Here is a 21,110-nt window from a genome sequence, read left to right on the forward strand (position 1 = left end):
TTCAACATTAAATTATATCAGATACACCTCAGCATTAAATCAATTATTTGTTTAGTCATTAATTGATTTTTCCCCTTTGTCTTTACACCTATCAGAAATATAAAGATGAAGAATTGTAGTCCTAATTGCTAGAAGCTATTTAAAAAATGCTTAATGGTTTTCATAGGAAAAGAGAAGTTAATCCCATGATCCTGGTGAAATTTCCATTTGGATACTAGGAGTCCATTTCTTTGGTGTTTCATAAATCATCTCAAAGCAATTTCAATGGCTTTTTATGCACTAACTGCCCGAACTGTTGTTGTATAAAACTTGCCTATGCTCCTAGCACATATTCTGTTGTTTCATATATTTTACTTGAGGGCTAAATGCCATAATTGAAAAATTATTGGGGCATATTTAAGAACCTGCTAAAGGTATTGTTTCAGAATCTCGCTGTATGTAGCTCTTGTGTTTTTGGAACAATAATGTGATCTATAATGAATCCAAATTTATATAATAGCAAACCATATTCTGCCTACATTGCACAAAAAGCAAAGCCAAAATATAATCTATACATTTTTAAGAAAGTGTTCACGCTGTTGCTAAAATGTGAATTGGCATATTCCACCCCAGCCTTTTCACAGGAAATCCTCATTGGTTTTAAGGAAATTGCACATGCTAATTCCGAGGATGTTACTGAATAGATTATTCATATAATCTTTTTTTTTCCCCCACTTAAGGCTGGGCAGTCAGGAACGATGCGATCTGCCCTCCACCATGCCTTTCCCTACCGACTGCTCAGAGTTCTAGCTAACCCTGAACAGAGCTGAGTGCAGCTACTCTGTTGTAGATACTGTGTCAGGCCCAGATCCTCCAGTGGGCCTGGAATCAACCAGACAGGGTTTTCTAGATGAGAACTAATATGGACTTCTGAGCCTAAAAACTCCTTCATGGGCTTAAGTAGCAGGGAACCCAAGCTGGAAAGCACTGGCTTTGAAACAAAACATCTTAGAGTTCAGAGTCTGGCTCTGAAACTTACTTGAAGCAAATGATTTGAGGTCTACTTGCTTTACTTCTCTGAGCATCCCTTTCTTAATTATTAAGGGATGATAATATTAACCAACACAGAGATTTATATTGGCACCTAATACTAGTTACCCATGCTTCCTCTAGATTAAGCACAAACTATCTTTTAGAAATTCACTCATTTTGACATTCACTATCAACCATGTCTGGACTGTGCAGGGATTATTAGCGGATCCCTGATAGTGCAGCTTCACAGAGCATCACAGCAACCCCCTCGAGTCGGTCAGTCAACTACTGATGATCAACCTCGTGAGATGTTTACTAGCAATTATAGAGTGGCAATATGAGAATCAGAGAAACACAGCTAGGGGCACAGAGGTTGTTTCAAGGTTCCAAATTTCACCAAAAGAATACTGAAGTTTAGTTTACAAGGAAACATGCCTATAATTACCTCCCTCCTCTTACAATTAAAGCCTCTCTGACCATCAGCCTGAGCCATAACTACTTTTCTTATCAATATAACTTAAGAGATTTCAAGAATACTTTAATGCTTCCAACATCCTCCAGGTAAGGAAACATATTAAAACATATTAAACGTATTAAAAACAGTAATTGTTATATAAAATACGAAACATGAAACTGATAGTGTTAAAATGAATGATGAAAGAAACTGCCCTTTTATAGAAGAATACTAGCTATAAATGTGGAAGGAATGATGGAATTTTAAAAGAATCACCAGTTTGAAGTCTTCAGTTGAAATAACTGATTCAGGCAAGGGTCATCAACGTGTGCTAAAACTATTCGGTCAAAGGTTGTTGGGAAAAAGGGGTATCTGTCCATTGCTAAAGTATCAATACAAAGATTATTTGTTAATTGCAGATGGGGAACGGTTCCTTTACAATGGAACAATCCAGTGGTCACCACTTTTGCCAAGTGATTAAAGTTAGCATTACCAACAGCGGCATAGCTCAATATTCTGTTGGAATGTAATTTGATGCACACAGCACCCTCAATGAAGTACTCCAGCAAAAAATGTTTAACCTGAGCCTGCATAAATCTTTAGAACTAATTTTAAATTTGTAGGCAAAACAAGTGATGAACAAAATTAAACAGCACCACAAGGAAAGGAAATCTAATAATTCTAGAAAGGAGAATGTTTTATAGGACAGTTGGCCCAGTCTCTTTAAAGTCACTATCATTCAAACCAACCAACAAAAAAATTACTTGGGAAAATCCCCTAAGCCCAGAAGTTTGAGTCCAGCCTTGACAACATAGCAATACCCCATCCCTAAAAAATAAATTATACAATTTAAAAAAGAATACAAATCGAGGAACAGCTCTAGTTTAAAAGAAATTATAAAGAGACGTAGAAATCAAATGCCACACGTAAATGGCATTTTAGTTGCCTTTTTTAAAAAAAGCTACTGAAGACATTTGCATGAGGACAACTGAAGAAATCTGAATATGGACTGAGATTAAGAAACTATTGTTAATCTCTTTAGGGATAATAACAGTATGTTAGTTAGGCAAATGTCTTATTTTTAAGAGATATGTACTGAAAAATCTATGGGTGCATTCTTATTAAATCTGCAACTTAAAATGGTTGGTTCACTCAAAAATATGTATCCTTATACATATTATACATACACACAAGAAAATACTGTATAACAAATACAAACAACTGTTTAACCTAAATAGCAGGTATGTGGCATTCATTTTATTATTTTTTCAACTGCTCTGGATGCTCAAAAATTTATGCTATGTAAGGTTAAAAATAAAAATAAATAAATAGAGCTCGATTTTCTCCGTTAATATCCAGGAAGCTGCTGGTGGGGTTAGAGGGGAAGGTATACAAAATCCCTTGGTTTTTCTCCTGAGTATCTAACACACCACTACAGGGTCAATAAGTATTTCTTAACCAATGCAATGAAAGAATGGACCCATTCTCCCCTTTGATAACTACTGGCTGACTTTTGAAAGAAGGGTATATACCCATAACAATCCCCCAAAATGAATAAGCCGCTGCCTGAAGAAAAATATCGCTCAGGGACACAGCTGCGATGACATATATACTGCAAACTTAGGCCCTGTGATGTCTGAAACTGTCACAATTTAAAATATCCTGTCCTACCATTCACACTGCTACATTTCAATGTTCGGACCAGGATGCTGACCTTTGGTTCCAACAACACCTCTGCCAGAACCACAGATCATCTATAATTCTCTCATTCAGGCCTTTCCAGATATACAGGCCTAGAACGGTGAAGTCACCAGGTGAATGAGACGATTCAACCCCCCAAAAAGTCAGAGTGGGTGTCTCTCCACAGTATGACTTTGGTGTCCTTCCAGAGCCTGCACAGCATGTCAGAAGGAAGAGCTTCCAAAGGACTTTTTTGGGAGAGTGCAGTTTTCTGGTTTTCGTAGGCATGAAAAAGATGCTCACAATATGGTTCATGTACATTGCTATTCAGACCTTACTCCCTCAAAATGGCTTCCAAAAGTGATGCTGAGGAAAGAAACACTAGGTCATTGCAATTTTTGCCCTGCTAGGCACATGGTACACATTCAAGATAAAGCAGACATGGTCCCTGCCCTCCAGGAGTTTACAGAATCCTGTGGAAATCAGCATGCAACAAACACATAAAAATGATGGCAAATTTGAAAAAGCATGACGAAGACAGGTGCTAAAGGCCCTGCAAGGGAGAGCTTCCCAGGAAGGATGCATAAGACCTCGATGGATGTGCTGAACACTCAGGATAAACACTTAGGCATCTTAGCAAATTAAAAAGCGATGTGTATTTCTCCTTGCGCAAGGCCTAATTGGCCTAAATTCCCAATTTCGTAATAGACAAAATAATTTTGTACGGTTTTTGCTTACATCCTATTTTGACTTTGGATAAGAAAAACTAAAAGAGGCCAAAAGTTTAGAATTAAGTCATTTGTAATACCTATTGAATCAAAAGTAAAAATAACAAGACAAAGAAATCAATTCTGAAATGTGAAATTCATTTTGGAATCAACTACATGCTTAATTTCAATGAACCAAAAATGAGCAAGCCTATGGGCAAACTAAGTCACATAGAAAGAAAATCCGTTTCCTCCCTGGTTTCCAAGTTTGTGGAAATTAACAACAATCTCCTAGATTAGGTCTAATTCTTAAATTCCATTAGTCATTTTAAGATGTAAACATTAAATAACTGTATCAGCAAAGTCCTATTTGATCACTTGCTGAGGAAGAAAAAAGAATTTGGATGAGGTTAAAGCCTTGGACTTCACTAGAGAAAACAAGATATGGGCTGGGACATTCAGTTGTGGAATTCTATATAAAGATTTCAAGATTTTCACTGTATCACTAATTTTCACCGCCTTTTAAATGAAGTTCATATGCAATATATTTCCATGCCTTGAATAATCAAATTAATGCAAAGAGCCTAAAAGCATTTTCAAGGTCAGTAGTAATGCCATATGTTGAACACAAGTCATTAATACAGAGTATATTTCTGCAGAACATTCTAGGAAATGATAAAACCTAGCTGCACATTAGAATAACCTGGGGAGTTGTCAGAAAAGCACAGGCCCAGCTCACAAGATTCTAATTTGATTGGTCTCAGGCAGCTTTCTTTCTCTCTCTCTCCCCATCTCTCTCTCTCTCTCTTTCTCTCTCTCTTGCGCGCGCACACACACACACACACACACACACACAAAATACTAATAATAAAACCATGGCTTTAGATCTGGGCTATATCCCAGAAAGAAAATACAAACAATTCCTGATAATCAACTCTAAACTTCCATTTAAGAGGAGAACTAATAATAAGTATTTGTTTTGATATCATCTCATTAAAAAAAAATAGATTTTAGCAAAATTTAAAAGTTTGCAAATCACCCAACACTCTATTCAAAGCAGCAAAAGAAGCCAAAACAAATGACATTTTTTCCCTTCTGGCATTTGCAATGATGCCCATTAAGTATTAGTTATTGGCTATTATAGTATTAAGGTTGGACTATCTTGCAAAAAACTTTATTCACACTCATTTTCATTTCTGTCAGACTTTCCATTATAAATTTTATTTTCTCTGCCAGTTAAAAGGAGTATGAGGTTACAATTTGGCAAGAACATGTTAAGCTGGGTGTGATTTCTGTACCCCAATATGATTTAAATTAGTTTTGTCATATTTAGTAAGAACTCAAAAAAGTTCGTTTGGCTACTTTTGCTTATCTATTGATTCACTTTCGACACGATTTTAAAAGTCTCAAAAAGTCATCATGTTTATTTCTGATAATTTCACGTGAAATGCATTAATGAAATAATATTATCCCATTACTATTTTTTAATGAAAACAACTTAATTGCTAATAAAGAACCTGCCGGCTTCCGTTCTTCTGCTAAAATATATCCATTTAAAAAAGCGTCATATGTCCATCAGTATTAGTGTTAAATCCTTAGGAGGAATCTAAAATGTGTATCTATTTTTTAACTTGATCTATTTCTGAAACAACACACATCTCACAATAATAATGTATTCCTCCAGGACAGCGCTTTACTACCTGTTGCTTACCACCACTCTGTCTCTACACCAAACAAAAGGCTATTGGGACTGGAAGAAGCATGTTTCCATATAGCACTGCTCACCCCTTTAAGTCCATAGGATACACTGTTATAATACAATAAAGCAGCTTTTGGAGCTCCTTAGGGCACACCATCTAAAGGTTTCCTATTCCGTATCTCAATCATGTAGTAAACAGAAGAAAACAAAAGCCTCCCCTCCACGAATCACTCACCTTGTCACACAGTGGGGAATCATTTCAGCTGTGATCTGCTATTTAGACTTGAAGCCCAAGATACTGAGATTTTGCCTTTCTCTTTGGTTTGCATAGCTGGTGTTGTAGACAGGGATTCAAATAACAATACGGCACAAGAGAAACTGATTCACTGGAAGACACACTATGGTCTGTTCTATTCTCAAATTTCACAGAAAGCAAATTCATCCTCTGTACATTTTTCATCTTCAGTCCCTATTTCCCTCTGTCAGCAAATTTCCAAAATTTCACTTTTATTTATCCCTAAGTAATCACACTGTTTATGGAGATTGCTGCGACCACGCTAAGCACAGAGATAGTAGACTCTTGCAAGACTCACAACCATGAAGCACAAATTAAGAATGAAGGAATCTCCACACTCCACGGCTATATTACAAAGGCTTTTTAAGAAAAGCATATGCAGTCATAGTGCTATATACAAAAGAATTTTCCTGGACATTAATGCCTCAAAACGAACCTCCCAAGGCCCAGAAATTCAGCCATCACACGCCAATCCATTCACCTCTCTTCCACCCTCTGCCCCTTTCCACTTCTCACCTTGTGTTTGAAAAAAAAAAAAAATTAACTTCAGTTTCACCCGAGGGAAGTATTCCCCACAAACGGAGAAAGGAGGGTCTGTGTTCTGCACATACACAGACAGACTCACACGGTCTGGATGATGCTTTCACAAGTTAAGGGGCCTCACGCTTACTCAGCAGAGGAAATCTTTGTGTCTGTGAGGAATCACGCCAATTCCTATTAGTAAGAAAGGATACAGGGGCGAGGAAGCCTATTCTCTCAATGACCAGAAAAAGGGGCCCAGCGAAAACAGAGACCTCTGCCATGACCATCTGCAGAAAGGAAGGATGTTGTCAACTTTCTTCTCCCCAAAACTCTAATGACCTCCGCCTTGACCCTCAGAAACCAGACCCACAGGAACATGCTCTTCTGCAGGAACTGAGAGCTTTACACCAGAGACACAGCACTCAGAGGCTTGTCGCCCAGGCTATCTAGCCCGAACATTTGCACTCACATTCCAAAGATGTTTCCGTTGCGCTGGAATGGCTGTAAATTTCTTTCCTGCAGAATTCTTTCCAAACAAACTGCCATGAACTGCACTCCGGCAGGAGCTCTTAACCAAGCACTGTTCACCTCAATGCAACAAATCTTTCAGATGCCGAATATGACTGAATTGGTGGCTGGGCCAAGGGAGTAAACTTTAAAAATGCAAATATATACAGGGAAAAAACAAACACACCAACCCACCAGAAGTCGTACCTTCCTATGTCTGGTACGTAAAGAAAACTTTCCTCATAGGCTGGATTTAATTACAAAAACAAAACTTTGCTTACATTTTTCAGGGGTATATTAAATGGGCTGTTTAAAAAAAATTAAAATAGATTTTTTTCCCCATTAAGAACATCAGAGGGTGAGAGAGTTCAAGAGAGTAAGCATCCCCTTTCCAGCATTTAAAAAAAAAAAAAGTACATTTTGTTTGGGTGAATAATAAAAACAGTAGAGAGTTCTGAATATTAAAGAGGATTATTAAATTCCATCAAGAGTTTTCCAAAGTAAGAAACCAATGCACTTATAAAAAGGAAGTATAAATTTTTTAAAAAGATTTTAAATACATGATTAATACTGATATTGAACTGAAAAAGAAAGCATCTATAAAAACTCAATTGTCTTGAAACAAAGCTTATACTTTTAGTTATTGATAGTATTTTTAGAAATAGCCTCTCTCTGGAGAGTTTAAAGTATACAAATGCAGAGTGCCCAGAGACACAAACACACACATGCTATACCTTTGTATTACACTGGCATTTTATTATTTAATTAAAGTACTCTTATTTTTCTAGCTCACGCATGCTTCCCTTGAGACGGCTTTGCTGTTAGCCTGCTGGCCTTGACTTCCAGCCAAAAACAATTCAGAAACAAAAAGGGACAACAAATCATATTTTCACAGACATTTTTATCCCTCAATACAACCCTGTTTTCACACAACATCATACAGCCCCTATGAAAACTATAATTTAGGGCAATAGCCACCCGAAACCCAGGGTCTGACACATGACTCCGCGAAGTATTTCCTGCGTAAGAAATTCTTAAGTTCTTAATTGCAAATAAACTCTTTTGATAGAACCACTTTCACCGACATTGCTGGTTTGCAAACAGTGCCACTGGTACCGGCTGATGGATTAAAAAATAAAAACAAGCCCATGAATGTAGTTCTGATACAGCAGCGATCTAAAGATGAGGTGTTTATTAGTTCTAAGCTCTGTGTTATTTCATTACTTAAAGAGAGAACCATCATCTGACTTGCCGGTGCATCTTTGGTGTCACAGTTTAAAATGCATCGTCTAATTTAGAAAACAAACTGATTTACCAGGTTAATCCTCTCAATCCTTCCGCAACAGAGATTCTCACTTACCTGGTGGCAACCCTGTAAGTTTGATTCTCTCCCATAAGATGAGTATGAGCCCCTTTCTGTTTTACCTGCCAAGAGAAACGACAAAAAAGTGTAAATTGTGTTTTTCCTTAAAAAAAAAATCTCCTCCAGGTAACAGACATCTACTGCTCTTCCCCGATGTTTACATACGTAAAGTAGGCACTACTGGCAATGTATGCAAGCAAGAGAGGGAATAACACTTCCTCACTCTGGCTATGATAAACTGGAAAAAAATATCCTTCATTCCTATTCTTAGCCAAACTGCTCCACACTTCCAAAAACTGTCATTCCAATGGCCTCCACTTTCTCTAACAAACAAATCGTAACTCCTTATTTTCACTTTCTCTTGCACAAAATTTAAACAATTTCATTTTTATTTACACAGCAGGCAAATTATCTATGTAATGACCCTAGCCTAGTAATTCCCATTGATTATATTGACACTTAATGGTGAGGCCAAAACTAATCAATCACAGGCTCTCCAGATGGTGAATTTAGCAAAGAAACTATTCAAAATTCTGAGTCTCTCTCTCTCTCTTTTTTAAAAACTCCCTTTCCCAGGAGTGAACCCCATCATGATCAAGATGATGATGGAATTTACATTTGGGAAACAGGGCTTTTAAAAAATTGCCTACTCTGAACCCAAGTTCAGATTCCACCAATAGACCCAGCAGGACAAGGGATCATGGAATGTGAATGTCTTGTTTCAATTCTAACAACCCAATTTTTATCTGTAGACTGCTCTACAGAGATCTATAGACCCTTTGATGCTATTTGGCCACATCTAAGAATAAAATCAAGGGTGTTCATTTGTTTCTTTTTAAAGTTTAACCCCAATAATCACTAGGGAAGATAATGAAATCACATTACAAGAGATCTAAGCAGCAGAGTCCAGACAGTGACATGTGGAGAATCATTGTAGAAATCTGTCCATACCAGAACATTAAAAGAGGCTAAAAGAGGCAGGCAGGTGCCTGAGACCCCACCTCACTCAAGTCTAAAGGATACTTCTTTCGTCAAGACTGGAGCTTTACAGTAATTGTACTTGATACATAGGACTACAGTATTCTTTTTTCCAACGGGAAAACCCTAAACTTGTATTTTGAGAGGCTGAATAGATTTCCTTCTGAAGTTTACAACCCCCAAGTTTTCCCCTCTCCACTCAACACGAATGCTAAAAGTAACAGTAGTCTTTTTATCTTTTAGGTCAATGGCAATGGCAATGTTATTAGAGTATGCCTTCCTGACACCACACAGAGAATGTATCTTTGATACATTTATATCCATAAATTTTTCTATGTGGTCAAAAGGGTATCCTGTATCCAAGTCATTACATATATAAAATGGACGGTGGTTTTCAAAGAAAGCCAACCCTAAGTCTTAAAATTAACCCCCTGTTTCCCAGTATTAACTTTTCTACTGATTTTAATGAATCTTAAAGTTGGGAAAACACCTCCGCCCCATTTCTGGTCTAGCGCTCAGCGCAAAGTATAAAATCAATGCCCATATCAGTTTCAATTTCAGTGAAACAAGACACCATCGCACAGACTGTCAGTCTTAGAAGATCTAACAGAATAACTTCCATTGTATGAGGATTTTACACTGAAGAAAAGATACATTTATACTTGTATCAGCAGTGTGAATGGTCACAAAGACAAACTTACTCATCTGTGTAGGTCAAATTTAAGCTACTTATACCCTTTAACTTCTCTCTATAAATATTACTAACAGAAAAGGTTCGACCTTCATGAGCTATCAAAGGATGCATGTCCTTCCTTAAGCTCTTGCATCTAAGAATGCTTCAATATCACCATTACATCACTTACTTTGATGTAATATTCGCTTGTTTAACAGGTAGATAGGCAGGCAGGAAGCTGGGCAGGTAAGGAGGCAGGCAGAAAGACAGAAGGATAAAGTAGAATCTGCTCTGACTTCCTAAGAAACTGAACATCTAGTGTCCTGTTTTGGTAATTTCTAAAAATCTAAATTGTAAAATACAGTTTAAGGAAGAAAAAACATCTATTTTTTTCTCTAGAAGGAATTCCTGAAGCTATCCCCTGTAGAATTTCACCACTCAGCATTATTTCCCAACTTGACTCCAACACACATAACAGGAGGGAGGAATTTTTCTGCCAGGATTTGCCTCACTTATAGATATAAGTTGGGCTACTCCTTCCATTATTTTAAAGATAAAAGGGCAGGATTTTAAAAGGAGAGAGAGAATAAATAGGAGAAAAAGAAAGAGAGGAAGAGTGGAATGCAAAGAGCAAGAGGTAGGAAAAGAAAGAGGGAGGAGGGAGAGAGGAGGAGAAGAATATGAATTCACGCTGCAGAGTCCCCAAAGTACTCTTGGCTACATGGAACCCAGCATTCTTTACTATCATATCAGATACAGACTGCTTAATCTTAATTTTGCTTGTTAAAAAATATTTATCCAGATACAAAAATAAACCCACTGCAAATTACAAGTTGTCAGGGTTAAAAATCTACTCCTGTTTGTGTGGGGGAGGATAAGAGACCAGCATAGACATGAATCATTCTCAGTAATTTGAGTGTTTCCATGACATCAATGGGCACCCGTCCAGGGCTCTGTCGAAGTCTGCGAGGTACCAAAGAGGCAGCACAGCCAGCAGGAGGCTGGGAGGTGGACTTTTTTTTTTTTTTTAAGGATTATGCTCCTTGTAAAGATTTCATCTGTAGCATCCACTTTTACCATCAAATAGATCGGTCCAGAGATCATGAGCAAACACATTTCATTCTGATAGTGTAAGCCTTTAACTTTATTACATCTTTTTGTTCCCAAATTCAACTATAAATCTGCCCTCAGAGCCAAAACCCCTGTTTGGGAGCAAAATAATCAGGCACTGTGGATAAAGCCCACGCACCTTCTCAAACATAAAATCGCGATTCCTATCATTTTTTTTTAAAGACTAAAAGCAGCCATTTTAAAAGGACACCTCAGTTTCTAGAAAAGAAACTATCTTTTGTGTAAATTATCCATTAAAAATTAGCTATGGTCTTGATGTTGATTTTCTGCTTAAAATTCACTTGGAACATTTGTTTCAGATAATAAAATTTTCAAGAGCGCTGATAACATGTTTGAGTAGGATCCTTAAGTAACTATCTGTGCTCATGAACACAAAAGCTCCTAAATATCTGTGTTTACTCTATGTCAGGCATGGATTTTTGTCACTTATACCAACTGGCTGGCGCGGACAGCCTCTTTCCTCCTTTCTCCATTCTTCACCACCCGCCTCCCCCCATCCCCACAACCACAACGGGGCTTTGAAAGAGCTAAAGATTCTATTTTTCCAATATTTAAAAGAGATAGCAGTGATGAACAAACCCGGCGCGTTCACTGCGGAATTTTCGAGACAACCCTCCGGTACTAGAATGCGACAGCCGCTGCGGATATTTTTTGGCACAAAGACAATGGTGGCAGTGCCAAGCCCCATGGCTAAAACTACTCAAAAGAGGCATAAGGGTAGCATTAATCGCTCAAGTCTTTTACTGCATGGAGTACTGTTGTCCATATTTTTAAAACTAAAAGTACCCGTTAGTAACATTTGTTGTATGCCCATAAAGATGGGGTTGGTGTGGGGGGCGGGGGGAGATTCTGAAATATATACCAGAAACAAATCTTGTCAGGCATTTGATTCATTTTTATACCTAAAAGGACCAAATGTTAAATTTTGCTGCTGGTGACGACTTGCCGTGCATGAAATGAATATGACCTAATGGAGTACACGAAGGGCTGAATGAAAGCTATAGAGAGGATTTCATAAACTAAGTCGACATATTGGCTAAACAACTTTCTTCTGCAAAAATGATGTATACAAGGGAACATGTAATACTATGTCACAATTTTTTAAATTAAACAAGGAAAACGCTGTAAATGAGCAGACACAACATCCGTCAATCAATCTTTCTGGAGACAAAGGAGATCAACATGCAGCCCCGTCTACAGAACAAGTCGGCATCTCCAGTGAGCAAACAGTCCAGGAAGTCAACATGTGTTCTGTCCAAATCGAACCCGTCCGCTGCTAAAGCCTATATTTAAATTTGATTATTAAAAATGGCACCAAATGGCAATGAATAAAGGATTCACTTGCTTCCCCTGCCCCAGAAAAACTAGAAAAACTAATATGAGCAGGAAAGGCAAGCAACTTCCATAAGAAAAAAAAAAAAGTCAATGTTTTGCTGATCTATTCAACAATCTTTTATCTTGCTGTCCCAAGAAGGAGCAGGAAAATTTGCTTTTTATTTCAGGGTGATATGGTTAACAAATGTCTACAGAATTTCAAATTGAATATTTTTATATTCTTGTATTATCAGCCATTTGACTTCCAATTTTTCTTCCCATACATCCATGGTATCCTATTGTAAGGGAATTGGGTGACAATGAAAATATTACATGAAGGGAAAAAAATGATCTCATAAATCCATTCCACTCATAGGGATACTTCTAAGAAGGATCACCTTTGGTAGATTACTGCCCCTGGATACACATGACGGTTCTAAGACACCTAGAAAGAGCTAGAGACAGATGAGCAACTTATCAATAAAATGATTTCTAGAGATAAGCTCTAACAGAGATGATCCCTCTTGTGGTTGACCAGTAGGATAATAACAGGGTCATGTTTGGTTGTGTAGCCTTTCATTTGTAAAATGCCACTTTAAAAATTATATATAAATGGTAGGTGTTTCACCCACTGCTGAAATAGATTCATCTATATGGGAGAATATATCATCCCGTGAAAAGACTTGATGAAAAATTATCTGATGCTGCAGGACAACACCAAGCAAAGCTGTTTCACTGTTAATCCTCATTCTGGGAACTGAAGAATGAGCCTTTTGTTCCCTGGCATCAGACTAGGGAACTCATCATAAACATGTTTGACTCAGAATAAATTTCTGTCCCCATCCCCAGTCCCATCCCATCTCTGATTACCCTATGAATCTCTTCATATATATGTAGAAAGGACTAGTTCATTAAAGAACGACTGAAATTTTTAGTAGTTCTGAACACATACATGAGGTTATTATTTACAGTCCTTCATCGTTTCCATGCCTGCCTTTTCCTCCCCTGTCCAAATAAGAATAGCTGTGCCTTTATCATGTATTAACCACTGCTCAAAGCTCTACATAAAATGATTCATTCAATCTGCACAACCCCATAAGGCAGGTAATATAAACACCATTTTGCAGATGAGGAAACTGAGATCTAGAAAATTGCCCACAGCCACACAGGTACAAGTGACAGAGCCGGGATTCAAACCCTGGCAGTTTGTTTGCCCAGACTGTGCTCTTAGCACTATGCTATGCTGCTGGTGTTTAAACTCTGGGAAAAAAAAAAAAAAAAAAGCATAAATAAACTAGAGGCCCGACACTGAAGACTCTCAAATCCCAGAGTTCAAAACACTCATGAATTTGATATGAAATTAATGAAAGTGTCTTATAGGCGATGATAATTTACATTTACATGGTGTTTTATTCCTAAAAGGTCTCTAGGTACTTTATAGCTGCACAAATGATACACATAGATTCTGTGACGTCTTACAATAAACTGCCACCACCTCCACACATTAACACAAAGCAACTAATTAACAAAAACAGGGCAGAAAACTGCATTTCTACACCTTCTCTATGTGAAGACTACGTCTTTGTATTAAGATATACAGAAGGGTAAAAGTAAAAATATAATTATAATACAGAACAACCCAGCATCACTTAGTGTCATCTATAGAATAGTGATCCCACAACAGGCTTCAAAAACCAAAAGGGAGACTAATTAAAAGAATCTACGAACTTTACAAGCTATTGCCCCGCCCCCCAACAGATTTACATTGTATCTAGCATGTTAAAGACTCTGAGAAGTACTGCAGTTAAGACATTTAATTCAGGGTTTTCTTTTTTTTTAATTAGATGGGGTCTCACTATGTTACCCAAGGTGCTCTCAAACTCCCATGCTCAAGGATTCTTCTGCACTGCTCTCCAGAGGAGCTGGGATCACAGGCATGAGACCCTGTACTTGGCTTTCAATTTAGTTTTATACAATGTTTCCTAAACTGACTTTAGCATACATGCCCGTCCCCATCTTTTTTGTGTCTATTAATACAAGAGCTGATGACCTTTAAGAACTACTATTATTTAAAACTCAACACTAAGAATATATCAGGTTACTATATATTTGTAGTTTTCTATCAGATAAATGACATAGGTTCAAAAATTAAATTTTTATTTTATTTAAATTGATATGAAAACATTTTGACTATTTAATTTGCTGGTTTCTATTGGCTTATATTTCTTATGGTAATCTGTAGTCATGCAGGTATAGCTTCATTGTTCTGACTAGCTAGTAAACTTTACTCCTGATCCCAGTTTGGAGGTGAGACTCTGGGTTTACAAAAAAGCAGAAGCTGACATTATTCTTTCGATTTCCAACATTTCAGGGAAGAGCACTGGTTCTCTCCTACAGAATCTTACGATACAGGGACAACTCTGCCTTCATCCACAGTCATTTAAAAATCTAAATGTAAAATAAATTTGTGCTAAAAGAATTACAACTCCATTCCAGCAAATAAACTAGTCATCCAACAACCTAGGAAATCCTATAAAGACAAGTGGGGGAAAAGGTAACTAAGTAGGCACATAGCTTGTATGTATCAAGGGATAATGAAAAATGGGCAGTAAACCATTTTTTTCTAGAAAAGACTGGCATTAACTCTCTCTTTCGCTGATGTTCTTTTAGTCCTAAAAATAGAATACTCAGTAATGGCCTATAGCTCTGATCCCACTGGAAATTGTGAGTTTTGGCTGCATTTCATCACTGATTCCCCTCATCTCATCTAGGCACTGTGCTGCCTTTAACACAGTGTGGGTACTGAATCCCCAGGTAGTATCTTAAGGTGCCACCAAGTCTTCACTTCAGGGCTCTGCCTAAGTGAAGAATTTCAGATTCTATATTCAATTCTCCATAAAGCACTTATATTTGTAATGCACTATCTCACATGCAAATTTAACTTACATTATTTAAGACAACACACCCTAAAAGCTCATTAAATGGGCATTTTAGTCCATGTTTTTATAGACGAAGTCACTAAAATTAAGGGTAACCAGCTCATGTAGTTAAAAAGGCTGCACAGATATGAAGTGGCGAAGTTAGCACACAGACCTCCAGTTCCAGTACCAAGGCTTTCCCACAATATGCCACCTCTGTTTGGAGTTTTCTAGATATATCATTATTACTGCCTACTGTAGCAACAACTATTGCCTTCTCACTACCGTAATCCTCTCCCCAAATATTTTAAACTCAATTCATAAAGTCAAAGAGTTCTCAAGTTCCTTGATGGATGAAAATGTCCGAATTGATAAGCATTTTGAGTGAACATCCTCCAGTCCATCAAAAACTACCTTTTCAGTGAAGAATAAAAATATTGTCCTAGATGATTTCACATGGCCCAGACAACAACAGCCAAAATCAGCCCCTCACTTGGCATCCTGCTTGGGAGAAGTGCACACATTATCAAATTAAAGCACATGAGTTTTATGCTTGATTTTCCGAACGCAGGAAAATCTTTCATTGAAAATAACACTAATTCCACAGAGTGTGCAATTAATCAACATAATCATGGGGATAACTTAGCTGTTTGGGGAGGTGTGTCAAATAACTCTTTAAGGCCACTAAAGTACCACTTGAACCACCAAAGTAATGATTTTCTGAATCAGCAATTTGTACAAGGGTCCCCTAGAGACCTGAAGGACTAAGGGCAACCCTGAAATCACTCAACTTACTTCTAATGAGTAACTTACCATTGGCTTTATGTGAATAACATCTTCACAGTGATGCCTACCCTATCTTATATTTTTACTGCAGTTTGAGTCTATGATAATTGGATATAACCAAGGCAATTAAGGACTTGTGTGGTCTTAGAAAAAACAGCATATGCATTTGAAAGCTTATTTTTTATTCAAAACAACATAATAGTTTTTCATATAAAAATGAAAAAAAGCTCATCTCGCAATACATGCTAAAGGTGTCAAAAGCACGCAGAAATAAAATATTTTCACTGTGTTCTTAGGCAGAAGGAAGACTCGCGATGAGCTGGTGAGTGTGGAGAAAAGCAATTTCCTCAAATTCAATTCATGGCTAAGAAACCTTGCTGATCAGAAGAATTATCAGCAAGACTTTTCCTAAAAACAGATTCCTGGGTTCACTTCTCCATGGTACGTGAATTCAGTAGAGTCCGGCATTCTCTCTTTTTATTTATTTTTTTCTTTTTAAGACAGAGTCTCACTCTGTTGCCCAGGCTGGAGTGCCGTGGCATGCAATCTCAGCTCACTGCAACCTCCATCTCTTGGGTTCAAGCAATTCTCCTGCCTCAGCCTCCCGGGTAGCTGGGATTACATGCATGTGCCACCGCATCCGGCTAATTTTTGTATTTTTAGTAGAGATGGGGTTTCACCATGTTAGTCAGGCTGGTCTTGAACTCCCGACCTCAAGTGATCTACCTGTCTCAGCCTCCCAAAGTGCTAGGATTACAGGCATGAGCCACCGTGCCCAACAGATTTTTTTTTCTTGCCAATAAAATTCCACTGGTTATTCTGACCAGCCAGGGAGACAAGCAACCAATTTAAGTGATAGGCACAGCTCTATAGGTTACATTAGCTAAAACTCCAATAGACCTGGTAACATGGTAGATAACAAAAAGTAGATCACTATTAGCACTAACCTATTAAAGCAGAGTTTTTTAAAAGACAAGGAATTGTTGATCCCCAAGGTCATTTCAGACAGTTAACATTTCATGGGTTAGAGAAACCTTTCTCTGGCAGCATGCTAGGCCTTTAAATGTGCTCATCTCCAATAATGAAGGCTGTTTTTTTTTTTTTTAAAGAAATCAATTTTACATTGCCAAATTGATTCCCCTAATAAACAACAGTATCCCAAAATATGAGAATCCTGGAGTTTTGTTAAGGTTGGTCCTCATTGATCAGACCCACTGGCCCACTGCTCTGAAAGCATCTCTCTTCTATCTCAAGAGTGGATGTCACCTTTAGAATCCAGGATCCAACTCTAGTGAACCTGACCTGGTTCGTCCATTTAAAAGGGTCATTCTACCCCTTTTCTGACTGTCCATGTTCTGTGGAGGCATGACAAGTCCACAGTGAGGGAGAGAATCCAGTCCTTTCCCTTTCATTGGAGGAGATGGGTGACATTTCTGGCCGAATGTAATAGAGACAACATCATCTGGGCAAGACTTTGGTGCCTGGCTAAATATTTTGGAATTTATTGGCAAATATGAAGGAAATCAGCAGCCGCATTTCACCACACAAATCACTTTTAATCATAAATTATTTGCTGCTCATTTAACTGAACGTTCCACCAGAGTCTTAGCAACAGTCAGTGTAAAAGATAAAAATGATAAAACTCTAAATAAGCCACAGTGGGATGGAAAAGAGAGGAAAAGGTTTATTTGTTATAGAGTAGTCTACATAGGCACTCAGTTGTCTATATAGAAACATTATGTATTTTAGCACCATGGTACACAGGTGATGGCCTTAACTTTCAAGCTAAGTTTACAGTGAACAAGAATATAACAATGTTCATCTCTTAAACTATACACATTGGCTATGATACTCAAAACTACATCAAAAGAATGGGGGGGACATGACAATGTTATATATGGTATATAGATATGTATAATACATACATATACACACATACATAAGTGACATTTTTAACCCCAGACAGAAGATAATCCAACTGCCATTTGTATATGTATCTGTAATATATTAAATGATCACTTCTCTAGCCTTAGCACTGAATACAATTGACCTATATCCCCTAAACATGCACTACTGAGAGAAACTGGAGGGGAGTGGGAGGAACAGCCCAGAATTGAAAACACATTCCAAGGAAGACAAAGAGTAGGAAGATTGCTAACCATTATATTTATAAAAGAATGATGTTTTCCAGCCAAGCCTGCTCTTCAAGATCAACTTCAAGAGAATGGGCCCATAATAATAACCAAACTGCCAGATACGCAGGGCCACACTCCCCAGAGTCCAACCAGCCTGCAGCACTAGTTATTGTTCAAGGAAGGGGAAGGTTGGTAGATGAATGGTCCCATGCTGCAATGTTTAAGAGAAGCCTCCCAATGACTGAATCTAGGAGCATGACTCAATCAAGAGAGGAAGGTGGGGAGCACAGGAAGGAAGAGGAGAGGCAGAGGGAAGGATGAGAGGCAGGAAAAAGAGAAAAAAGAAAGCAGACAAGGAGTAGCCAGAACAATGACTTCATCCTATAAAAAGTATGCAAGAAAATAAAATGCATTACATATACTATGTTTACAGACTACAATTTTTAATCTTGAAACTTGCAAAAATTATCATCTGAATAGTGGTGAATGAGGCCTAAAAAACACAATATAGGGAAATTAATATTTGTTGGGTGCTTTCTGTGTACCATGTGCTGGATGCAAGAGAGTCAACAATGCACATTATTCTCAAGGAGGTAAGAGTTTAGATGACTAAATACCAGGAGTAACACAATGCTATCCACCAGTGAGGGATATAATGGGACCCCAGAGAAGCACCAAGAAAGAGTACCCAATACAACCTCATTGAAGACAAGGTGGTAACAGGAGAGACATGTATGTGAGATTTCATGCAAGATCACATTCTAACAGAGGTAATAAGGACTTAATATTTGTTAGAATGCAATTCTTAGTTATTTGACAATGTTAAATCAAAATAAGTAAACACTAGTAAGTAAAAATTTATATCATTTATCCAAAACAAATTTTAAGGTAACTGGAACCTAAAATTGCAAAGGGGAAAAACTGGAAGAAAAGAAAAAAAAAAATGTAGATGACATTTCTGCCCTTCCGCAGCTCTAAGTTCTTTGATCACTCCATGGTTGGTTTGGAAGCTTTTATGGCTTTTGCTTACAAGTTAGAGAAATTTGCAATGTAAGACAAAAGAACTGTAAAAATCTAAACTGCCTTCTCTGTACAACAAATACCAAACTGACTCCATCAAGTCATTTAATTTCAGAGATACACAGAAATCACTTATACAAACTAAATTATTATAAAGACTTTGATGGAGCCTTGTCAACAAAAATTGTTGCTATTTTTAAAAGACACACTCATTACACAGAGCCCTGGCCTTCACTACCAGGATCCAAGGATGCTCTCCACCCAGGTGATGGTAGAGAGGCTGACACTCTTCCTCTGTAACTGCTCTTGTATAGTTTAGTCCTGTGTCCTGGGAGTAAAGAGACCATCAGTGATTTGTTCCTTTAACATCTCATACTCTATAAACAACAACTGCAAAAGCAAAACAAAACAAAAAATATTTTACTCAAACTACCATTCTTGATGTCTGCCAGTGAGCACAGCTTAATTTGGTTTGCAAGGAAACCAAAAATGCTTTTATAAAGCATTATGATGTAAATATACTCATTTTCCTTGGCAAAGCAAGTGAAAACTATCAACCAACCATAACAGGAATTTTTCTACTAGGGATTACTTACCACATCCATTACAGACAAATAATCATATTTCAAAATTTCAATGACTTATCTATCCCCTTTTAAGTTCTATTCCCAACTTAGTCCAACAAGAATACTTCTCAAATCAAGCCAAGGGGAATATGAAAGGAACGAAAATATGGTTAATCGTGATATGCAATCAGCCACTTAAAAACTCAAGAGTATTACAGACATTGCATGTTATTTGAACTATCAGGACTATCTATTTACCAAAAACACACCCAAAACAAAACCTCACCTTTATTTCCAAATAAAAACAAATTAACGGCCATACTCAGTATTAAGCTACAACTTTATAATCATGGTAAATATCTGATCAGTTGTATAAAAATAAAATGAAACAAAACAAAAAACAAAAAAAACCCAACCTTGAAAAGCAAAAGAAAGAACCTCACACATCAGTCAGTTCCTATCTGAGCAGCCAGCAGAGGGCGCACATGCCCCAACAAGAGCCGGCTATGGCCAGGCACTCCCCAAACTTATTTAGTACTAAGTCTCACCAAATCTGTATGGGGGAGGAGGGGTACAGTCAGCCGATCAGTGGCATTGATAAAACTAACGTGCTCAATTTAGGATCAGTAAGAAACATACATAAGTACACTTTAGTATTAAATACTGACTTTAACAGAGATTTCTTAGCTTCTCGATGGAAAGTTGTTCATTAAAAAGATTTGTACAGAAGTGAGCTTCTGTCAGTTTTTAAGGTCACAGCAGTTTTTATTGCCCTATCTGACCTATATGAGGACTTATTTGTAATGCATGGATTTATGGAATTAAATTAAATATTAAATTTCTAACATAATTAACACATATTTTTGTGAGTATAATGAATTACCCTTAGCAGTCTCTTTTAGTCTATGTATATTTCTGTGTGTCTTATACAAATCTATTAATTAACTTTTGCAATCCTAGAGCAATCAAATATGTAGCATTTAATGAATAAATTGAGATACGTAAGTTCCTTATTTTCCCACTGGTTTGTGCTTGATTGATTACTTGTAAATTGTCTATTCTGTGTCTCTATATCACAATATTTGCTCTGGGGTTACAGTAGGTTACCAGAAGGGTATCTCACAGCTATGTATGTGCACACACATATAGGTAGGGCACTGTTTATTCTTTTAAAGAAGTTTTCCTATAGATGCAAAAGTCACAAATTGTTCCTACTGCTTTCCAAGCTTGTTGAAACAATACCACAAATTGAAAAAAAAATTAACTCATAAAAGCACCAAATTAAAATGAACAAAGACTATATTATTTACTTTTACAGATAAAAATTAAATAATCCACAACACATCCAATC

At 37.3% G+C, this 21,110-nt stretch overlaps 1 protein-coding gene across 40 annotated transcripts in view; it reads right to left on the reverse strand.

Moving 5' to 3' along the window:
• Nucleotides 1-21,110, reverse strand: part of TCF4 (transcription factor 4) — a 366,378-nt gene that overhangs the window by 171,723 nt on the left and 173,545 nt on the right. For 38 of the 40 annotated variants that reach the window (XM_054461452.2, XM_054461458.2, XM_063653718.1 and 35 more), the window contains one exon: nt 8,236-8,300. In XM_054461452.2, the coding sequence (XP_054317427.1) occupies nt 8,236-8,300 (65 nt within the window). Of the gene's footprint in view, nt 1-5,786; nt 5,805-6,362; nt 6,484-8,235; nt 8,301-21,110 lie in introns of those variants that run through there. The other 2 variants (XM_063653729.1, XM_063653730.1) reach the window with 2 other exon arrangements.

The sequence above is a fragment of the Pongo pygmaeus genome, chromosome 17 (genome assembly GCF_028885625.2).
Source record: "Pongo pygmaeus isolate AG05252 chromosome 17, NHGRI_mPonPyg2-v2.0_pri, whole genome shotgun sequence".
In the NCBI taxonomy this organism is placed as follows: Eukaryota; Metazoa; Chordata; class Mammalia; order Primates; family Hominidae; genus Pongo; species Pongo pygmaeus.